This window comes from Scyliorhinus torazame, chromosome 4, assembly GCF_047496885.1.
Source record: "Scyliorhinus torazame isolate Kashiwa2021f chromosome 4, sScyTor2.1, whole genome shotgun sequence".
Classification (NCBI taxonomy): Eukaryota; Metazoa; Chordata; class Chondrichthyes; order Carcharhiniformes; family Scyliorhinidae; genus Scyliorhinus; species Scyliorhinus torazame.
In genome coordinates this window covers 72,726,603-72,735,164 of record NC_092710.1, presented here as the reverse complement: position 1 = coordinate 72,735,164, position 8,562 = coordinate 72,726,603, and the positions used below count along the sequence as shown (strand labels likewise).

Below are 8,562 nucleotides of genomic sequence, written 5' to 3'. Positions count from 1 at the left end.
TATAAGGGGGGGTTGGTGATTATAAGGGGGGTGGGTGATTATAAGGGGGGGGTTTGGTGATTATAAGGAGGGGGTTTGGTGATTATAAGGGGGGTTGGTGATTATAATGGGGGGTTGGTGATTATAAGGGGAGGTTGGTGATTATAAGGGGGGGTTAGCAATTATAAGGGGGGGTTGGTGATTATAAGGGTAGTGTTGGCGATTATAACGGGGGGGTTGGTGATTATAAAGGGGGGTTGGTGATTATAAAGGGGGGTTGGTGATTATAAGGGGGGATTGGTGATTATAAGGGGGGGGTTGGTGATTCTAAGGGGTGGTGGTGGTTATAAGGGGGGGTTGGTGATTATAAGGGGGTTGGTGATTATAAGGGGCTTGGTGATTTTAAGGGGCTTGGTGATTATAAGGAGGGGTCGGTGATTATAAGGGGTGTGATTATAAGGGGGGTTGGTGACTATAAGGGGTGTGGGTGATTATAAGGGGGGGGGTTGGTGGTTATAAGGGGGGGTTGGTGATTATAAGGGGGGGTTGGTGATTATAAGGTGGATTGGTGATTATAAGGGGGGTTGGTGATGATATGGGGGGTTTGGCGATTATAAGGGGGGTTGGTGATTATAAGGGGGGGTGATTATAAGGGGGGGTTGGTGATTATAAGGGGGGGTTGGTGATTATAAGGGGGGGTTGGTGATTATAAGGGGGGGTTGGTGATTATAAGGGGGGGTTGGTGATTATAAGGGGAGGTTGGTGATTATAAGGGGGGGTTGGTGATGATATGGGGGGTTTGGCGATTATAAGGGGGGTTGGTGATTATAAGGGGGGGTGATTATAAGGGGTGGGTTGGTGATTATAAGGGGGGGTTGGTGATTATAAGGGGGGGTTGGTGATTATAAGGGGGGGTTGGTGATTATAAGGGGGGGTTGGTGATTATAAGGGGGGGTTGGTGATTATAAGGGGAGGTTGGTGATTATAACGGGGGGTTGGTGATTATAAGGGGAGGTTGGTGATTATAAGGGGGGGTTGGTGATTATAAGGGGGGGTTGGTGATTATAAGGGGGGTGGGTGATTATAAGGGGGTTGGTGATTATAGGAGGGGGGTGATTATAAGGGGGGGTTGGTGATTATAAGGGGGGGTTGGTGATTATAAGGGGGGGGTTGGTGATTATAAAGGGGGGTGGGGTTGTGATTAGAGTGATTATAAGGGGGGGTTGGTGATTATAAGGGTGGTGGGTTGGTGATTATAAGGGGGGATTGGTGATTATAAGGGGGGGTTGGTGATTATAAGGGGGGTTGGTGATTATAAGGGAGGGGTTGGTGATTATAAGTGGGGGTTGGTGATTATAAGGGGAGGTTGGTGATTATAAGGGGGTGGTTGGTGATTATAAGGAGTGGTGGTGATTATAAGGGGGGATTGGTGATTATAAGGGGGGTTGGTGATTATAAGGGGGGGTTGGTGATTATAAGGGGGGGGTTGGTGATTATAAGTGGGGGTTGGTGATTATAAGGGGGGGTTGGTGATTATAAGGGGAGGTTGGTGATTATAAGGGGGGGTTGGTGATTATAAGGGGGGGTTGGTGATTATAAGGGGGGATTGGTGATTATAAGGGGTGGTGGTGATTATAAGGGGGGTTGGTGATTATAAGGGGGGGTTGGTGATTATAAGGGGTGGTTGGTGATTATAAGGAGTGGTGGTGATTATAAGGGGGATTGGTGATTATAAGGGGGTTGGTGATTATAAGGGGGGGTTGGTGATTATAAGGGGGGGGTTGGTGATTATAAGTGGGGGTTGGTGATTATAAGGGGGGGTTGGTGATTATAAGGGGAGGTTGGTGATTATAAGGGGGGGTTGGTGATTATAAGGGGGGGTTGGTGATTATAAGGGGGGGTTGGTGATTATAAGGGGGGGTTGGTGATTATAAGGGGGGGTTGGTGATTGTAAGGGGAGGTTGGTGATTATAAGGGGGGGTTGGTGATTATAAGGGGGGGTTGGTGATTATAAGGGGGGGTTGGTGATTATAAGGGGGGGTTGGTGATTGTAAGGGGAGGTTGGTGATTATAAGGGGGGGTTGGTGATTATAAGGGGAGGTTGGTGATTATAAGGGGGGGTTGGTGATTATAAGGGGGGGTTGGTGATTATAAGGGGGGGTTGGTGATTGTAAGGGGGAGTTTGGTGATATCCTCCCCAAACTGTGAGATGCCTCACTCACTCACCCCCCCCCCCCCCAATAACCCCCCCTCTCCCATCACGCCCCCTCCCACCCACCTCCACCCCCCACCCCGGTCTTGTCGTTGAAGAGCAGAATGAATTTTACTCAGGAATACATTTTTGACTCAGTGCATTTTACTGCTTTCCTGTCTGAAGGCGGTTTTGACGGGCCTGTTCAAACTCGCTGGCCCCGGGTTGGAGCGAGCTGAATACAGCGGGCGCACGTTCCTCACTCGCCGCTCTGCCAGCTCCCGAACCCCTGCAGTCCCTTCTCGCCCTCCGCGGTGCTCTTCCTGCCCGCCCCTCCGGGGCTACACCTCCGTCTCCAGCACCCCTGGCGGAGTCTTTGCGGGTGCCTGAATCTCGCTGTAATCGGACTCCTCCGGCCCTGCCGGCTGGAGTGGGGGCGTTGGAACCGGTTCTGGGGAGGGCATCGAATCGCTGCGGAGGATCACCACCTGCAATTCAAACCGAAGGGCGTGCTGAGGTCGCCGGTCTCTCCGTTTAACGCAAGCGTCCGTCAGAATCCTGTCGTCACCCCTCGCATTCCTCCCACCCACTCACCCCCTCCCACAACGCCAATCCCCCCCCCTCCAAACTCCACATTCTTCCGTTTCCCAAGCCACTTGGTTAGAACCTCCTGGTCGTGACTGACAATCTCCAAATCGTAGAATCGCCAGGTTCAGGAACAGCCCATTCAGCCCAAAGTGACCATGCTAGCCCTTTGACAGATTGAACCAATTGATCCTTCCTCTTCCACCACCCCCAATCTCCCTGTAAATTTACCCCCTTCCAGTCTTTCTCCCATTCCCTCTTTCTGGAAGTTGCTATTGAATCTGCTTCCGCCGCCCTTTCAGGCAGCTCCTTCCAGATCGCAACAGCTCTCTATGTAAAAACATTTCTCCTCATCCTCAGCTCCCCCTCTGGTTCTGTTACCGATTCTCTTCCATCTGTGTCCCTCTGGTTACCCACCCTCCTGTCACTTGAAACACTTCCTCCTTCTTTACTCGATCTGAACACTGAGTTTGACCGTCTCGATTCAATCTCCCCCCCTGAACCTTCTCTGCTCGAAGGAGAACAATCCCGGCTTCTCCAGTCTCTCCGCATCGACTGAGGTCCCTCATCCCCGGAACCATTCCGGTAAATCTTCCTCCCCACCCTCTCCGAGGCCTCTCGACATCCTTCCTGAAGTACGGGGCCCTGTGTTTTAGGAAGTTTTAGTACGACCGCCTTGCTTTTGTACTCGCTCCCTCTCCCCCTCTCTCAATGTTTGCTACTCTTTACTTCTCTCTCCGTTTTGCTCTCCGTCTTTCTCTCTCTCTCTCTCTCTCTCTGCCCCACATTACTCTCTCTGGGCGGGACTCTCTGATCCTGGGGCTGAGTGTTTTGCGACGGCGTCAACAGGCCCCCAGGAGCAGCGATCCTGCGCCCCACAGGAGGCCAGCATGGTAGTGGAGTGACTCGCGCAGCTCCAACAGCCGATACCGGCGTCAAACGGACTCCAGGAGTCTGCGCATGCGCGCTGTGACCGAGCAGACTTGCCCATGCGCACTGGCTTCCTTGTCCATGACACACCATGGCATCGAGCTACAGGGCCCGGCGCGGAGTAAAAGAGGACCCCCACCAGGAGAAGCCGGTGTGGTATTATAGGCAATACGGTGCCTGATAGGCTAAAGCACCATTGGTGGAAACTGTATGCTTTCTATTGGTTAGAGTGTATGATAGCTCCGCCATGGTAGGCGGGGTATAACAACCCGTGCCGCCCCAGCAGCCCTCATTCTGTACCTGAGCTGCTGGGGGAAACATCTAGCTTATTAAAGCCTTCAGTTGGACTGCAGCCTCGCTTTTAGTGGTCATTGATCGTGCATCAGCCGGCCCGCCGAGCAGTAGGTCCCGTTCGTGGGCCAGGCCACGGTGGAGGCCCCCCGGGGTCGGATACCCCCTCCCCCTCAGCAGGCCGCCCCCCCCACAGGATGGACACAGAGGTCCCGCCGGGCAAGACATAAGAACATAAGAACTAGGAGCAGGAGTAGGCCATCTGGCCCCTCGAGCCTGCTCCACCATTCAATGAGATCATGGCTGATCTTTTGTGGACTCAGCTCCACTTTCCGGCCCGAACACCATAACCCTTAATCCCTTTATTCTTCAAAAAACTATCTATCTTTATCTTAAAAACATTTAATGAAGGAGCCTCTACTGCTTCACTGGGCAAGGAATTCCATTGATTCACAACCCTTTGGGTGAAGAAGTTCCTCCTAAGCTCAGTCCTAAATCTACTTCCCCTTATTTGGAGGCTATGCCCCCTAGTTCTGCTTTCACCCGCCAGTGGAAACAACCTGCCCGCATCTATCCTGTCTATTCCCTTCATAATTTTATATGTTTCAATAAGATCCCCCCTCATCCGTCTAAATTCCAACAAGTACAGTCTCAGTCTACTCAACCTCTCCTCGTAATCCAACCCCTTCAGCTCTGGGATTAACCTAGTGAATCTCCTCTGCACACCCTCCAGTGCCAGTACGTCCTTTCTCAAGTAAGGAGACCAAAACTGAACACAATACTCCAGGTGTGGCCTCACTAACACCTTATACAATTGCAGCAGAACCTCCCTAGTCTTAAACTCCATCCCTCTAGCAATGAAGGACAACATTCCATTTGCCTTCTTAATCACCTGTTGCACCTGGAAACCACCTTTTTGCGACTCATGCACTAGCACACCCAGGTCTCTCTGCACCGCAGCATGTTTTAATATTTTATCATTTAAATAATAATCCCAAAGGTGAACCCGCCGGCGGGGCCCGGGCTATCTCGGGGGCTCAACCCGCAGGGAGAATGTCTCTCACACCCTGCTCTCTCTCACTCCCCGCTCTCTCCCTCACTCCCCGCTCTCTCCCTCACTCCCCGCTCTCTCTCCCTCACTCCCCGCTCTCTCTCACTCCCCGCTCTTTCTCACTCCCCGCTCTCTCCCTCACTCCCCGCTCTCTCTCTCCCTCACTCCCCACTCTCGCTCTCTCTCACTCCCCGCTGTCTCCCTCACCCCCCGCTCTCTCCCTCACTCCCCGCTCTCTCTCTCCCTCACTCCCCGCTCTCTCTCACTCCCCGCTCTTTCTCACTCCCCGCGCTCTCCCTCACTCCCCGCTCTCTCCCTCACTCCCCGCTCTCTCTCACTCCCCGCTCTCCCTCACTCCCCGCTCTCTCTCACTCCCCGCTCTCTCTCACTCCCCGCTCTCTCCCTCACTCCCCGCTCTCTCTCTCCCTCACTCCCCGCTCTCTCTCACTCCCCGCTCTTTCTCACTCCCCGCGCTCTCCCTCACTCCCCGCTCTCTCCCTCACTCCCCGCTCTCTCTCACTCCCCGCTCTCTCTCACTCCCCGCTCTCTCTCACTCCCCGCTCTCTCCCTCACTCCCCGCTCTCTCCCTCACTCCCCGCTCTCTCTCACTCCCCGCTCTCTCTCACTCCCCGCTCTCTCTCACTCCCCGCTCTCTCTCACTCCCCGCTCTCTCTCACTCCCCGCTCTCTCTCACTCCCCGCTCTTTCTCACTCCCCGCTCTCTCTCACTCCCCGCTCTCTCCCTCACTCCCCGCTCTCTCTCTCCCTCACTCCCCACTCTCTCTCACTCCCCGCTCTTTCTCACTCCCCGCTCTCTCCCTCACTCCCTGCTCTCTCCCTCACTCCCGGCTCTCTCTCTCTCTCACTCCCCGCTCTCTCTCACTCCCCGCTCTTTCTCACTCCCGCTCTCTCCCTCACTCCCCGCTCTCTCTCACTCCCCGCTCTCTCTCTCCCTCACACCCTGCTCTCTCTCACTCCCCGCTCTCGCCCTCACTCCCTGCTCTCTCCCTCACTCCCGGCTCTCTCTCTCTCTCACTCCCCGCTCTCTCTCACTCCCCGCTCTTTCTCACTCCCGCTCTCTCCCTCACTCCCCGCTCTCTCTCACTCCCCGCTCTCCCTCACTCCCCGCTCTCTCTCACTCCCCGCTCTCTCTCACTCCCCGCTCTCTCCCTCACTCCCCGCTCTCCCTCTCCCTCACTCCCCGCTCTCTCTCTCACTCCCCGCTCTCTCTCACTCCCCGCTCTCTCTCTCCCTCACACCCTGCTCTCTCTCACTCCCCGCTCTCTCCCTCACTCCCCGCTCTCTCCCTCACTCCCCGCTCTCTCTCTCCCTCACTCCTTGCTCTTTCTCACTCCCCGCTCTCTCCCTCACTCCCCGCTGTCTCTCTCTCTCACTCCCCGCTCTCTCTCTCTCACTCCCCGCTCTCTCTCTCCCTCACTCCTTGCTCTCTCTCACTCCCCGCTCTCTCACTCCCCGCTCTCTCCCTCACTCCCCGCTCTCTCTCCCTCACTCCCCGCTCTTTCTCACTCCCCGCTCTTTCTCACTCCCCGCTCTCTCCCTCACTCCCCGCTCTCTCTCACTCCCCGCTCTCTCTCTCCCTCACTCCCCGCTCTCTCTCACTCCCCGCTCTCTCCCTCACTCCCCACTCTCTCCCTCACTCCCCGCTCTCTCTCACTCCCCGCTCTCTCTCTCCCTCACTCCCCGCTCTTTCTCACTCCCCGCTCTCTCCCTCACTCCCCGCTCTCTCCCTCACTCCCCGCTCTCTCTCTCTCTCACTCCCCGGTTTCTCTCACTCCCCGCTCTCTCTCACTCCTCGCTCTCTCTCTCACTCCCCGCTCTCTCTCACTCCTTGCTCTCTCTCAGTCCCCGCTCTCCCTCACTCCCCGCTCTTTCTCACTCCCCGCTCTCTTTCTCACTCCCCGCTCTCTCCCTCACTCCCCGCTCTCTCTCTCCCTCACTCCCCGCTCTCTCTCTCACTCACTCCCCGATCACTCCCTCTCTCTCACTCACTCCCCGCTCTCTCTCTCCCTCACTCCCCGATCACTCCCTCTCTCTCAATCACTCCCCGCTCTCTCTCACTCACTCCCCGCTCTCTCTCTCACTCACTCCCCGATCACTCCCTCTCTCTCACTCATCCCCGCTCTCTCTCTCACTCACTCCCCTATCACTCCCTCTCTCTCTCTCACTCCCCGCTCTCTCTCACTCCCCGCTCTTTCTCACTCCCCGCTCTCTCCCTCACTCCCCGCTCTCTCTCCCTCACTCCCCGCTCTCTCTCTCACTCACTCCCCGATCACTCCCTCTGTCTCACTCACTCCCCGCTCTCTCTCTCCCTCACTCCCCGATCACTCCCTCTCTCTCAATCACTCCCCGCTCTCTCTCACTCACTCCCCGCTCTCTCTCTCACTCACTCCCCGATCACTCCCTCTCTCTCACTCACTCCCCGCTCTCTCTCTCACTCACTCCCCGATCACTCCCTCTCTCTCAATCACTCCCCGCTCACTCTCTCACACTCCCGGCTCTCTCTTACTCCCCGCTCTGTCTCTCACTCCCCGCTCTCTCTCCCTCACTCCCCGCTCTCTCTCACTCACTCCCCGATCACTCCCTCTCTCTCAATCACTCCCCGCTCACTCTCTCACACTCCCCGCTCTCTCACACTCCCCCACTCTCTCACTCCTTTCTCTCTCTCCCTCCCCCACTCTCCCACTCCTCTCTCTCTGTCCCTCCCCCACTCTCTCACTCCCCGCTCTCTCTCTCTCTCTCACTCCCCGCTCTCTCTCTCCCTCACTCCTCTCTCTCTCTCCCTCCCCCACTCTCTCACTCCTCCCTCTCTCTCTCTCCCCCACACTCTGCTCGTTGACACACTCACTCACTTGCCCACACTGCTTTGCCCACCTGAGTACGCAGCCCCACGCTCTCACACTCACCTGAATGTTTTCCTTGCGGGCCTGATATCGTCCAGTCCCCTGACTGCCGTCAGCTCCCGCCTTTGCTGTGCGATTGAGACAAGAGGTGTCGTTAGTGAGAATTGGACAACATGGCTTCCTGTCTGAGATCTTTTGCCCACATGTGAGGTAATTAGCCCCTGACCCCGAGGTTAGACAGAGAGACTGGGCTAAGATATGGAGGCAGCTTTCCAAAGTCAGTACGGGTTGGGTGTTAGCTCACTCTAGCTGAGAGAACTTACTCAGGGTGACAATACTTCACAACACATTCATTCTGATTAGTTATCCCTGTGTTAAACTGCAATTGCCACCTGCTTGCCCATTGCAATCGCAATGCATTGGTCAGTGGAATACTCCCCACTTGCCTGGGTGAGTGCAGCTTCAACAACACTCAAGGAGCTCGACACCATCCAGGACAAAGCAGTCCTGCTTAGTGGCACCCCACCCACCACCGCCTTCGACATTCACCACCAATGCACGGGGGCAGCCGTGTGTACCATCTTCAAGGTGCACTGCACCACATCACCAAGGCTCCACAGCAACACCTTCCAAAACCACGACCGCGACCATCCAGAACAGGAATGCCCAAAACGT

The 8,562-nt window shown here is 55.8% G+C and overlaps 1 protein-coding gene across 1 annotated transcript in view; it reads right to left on the bottom strand.

Annotated features, from left to right (window-relative positions):
- Positions 1-2,330: 2,330 nt before the first annotated feature.
- LOC140411609 (hepatic and glial cell adhesion molecule-like) overlaps positions 2,331-8,562 on the bottom strand; it is a 156,947-nt gene continuing 150,715 nt past the window's right edge. The window contains exons 5-6 of the mRNA XM_072500667.1: positions 7,951-8,015; positions 2,331-2,658 (exon numbers count right to left, since the gene is read on the bottom strand). Coding sequence (XP_072356768.1) covers positions 2,512-2,658; positions 7,951-8,015 — 212 coding nt within the window. The 3' untranslated portion in view covers positions 2,331-2,511. The remainder of the gene's footprint in view (positions 2,659-7,950; positions 8,016-8,562) is intronic.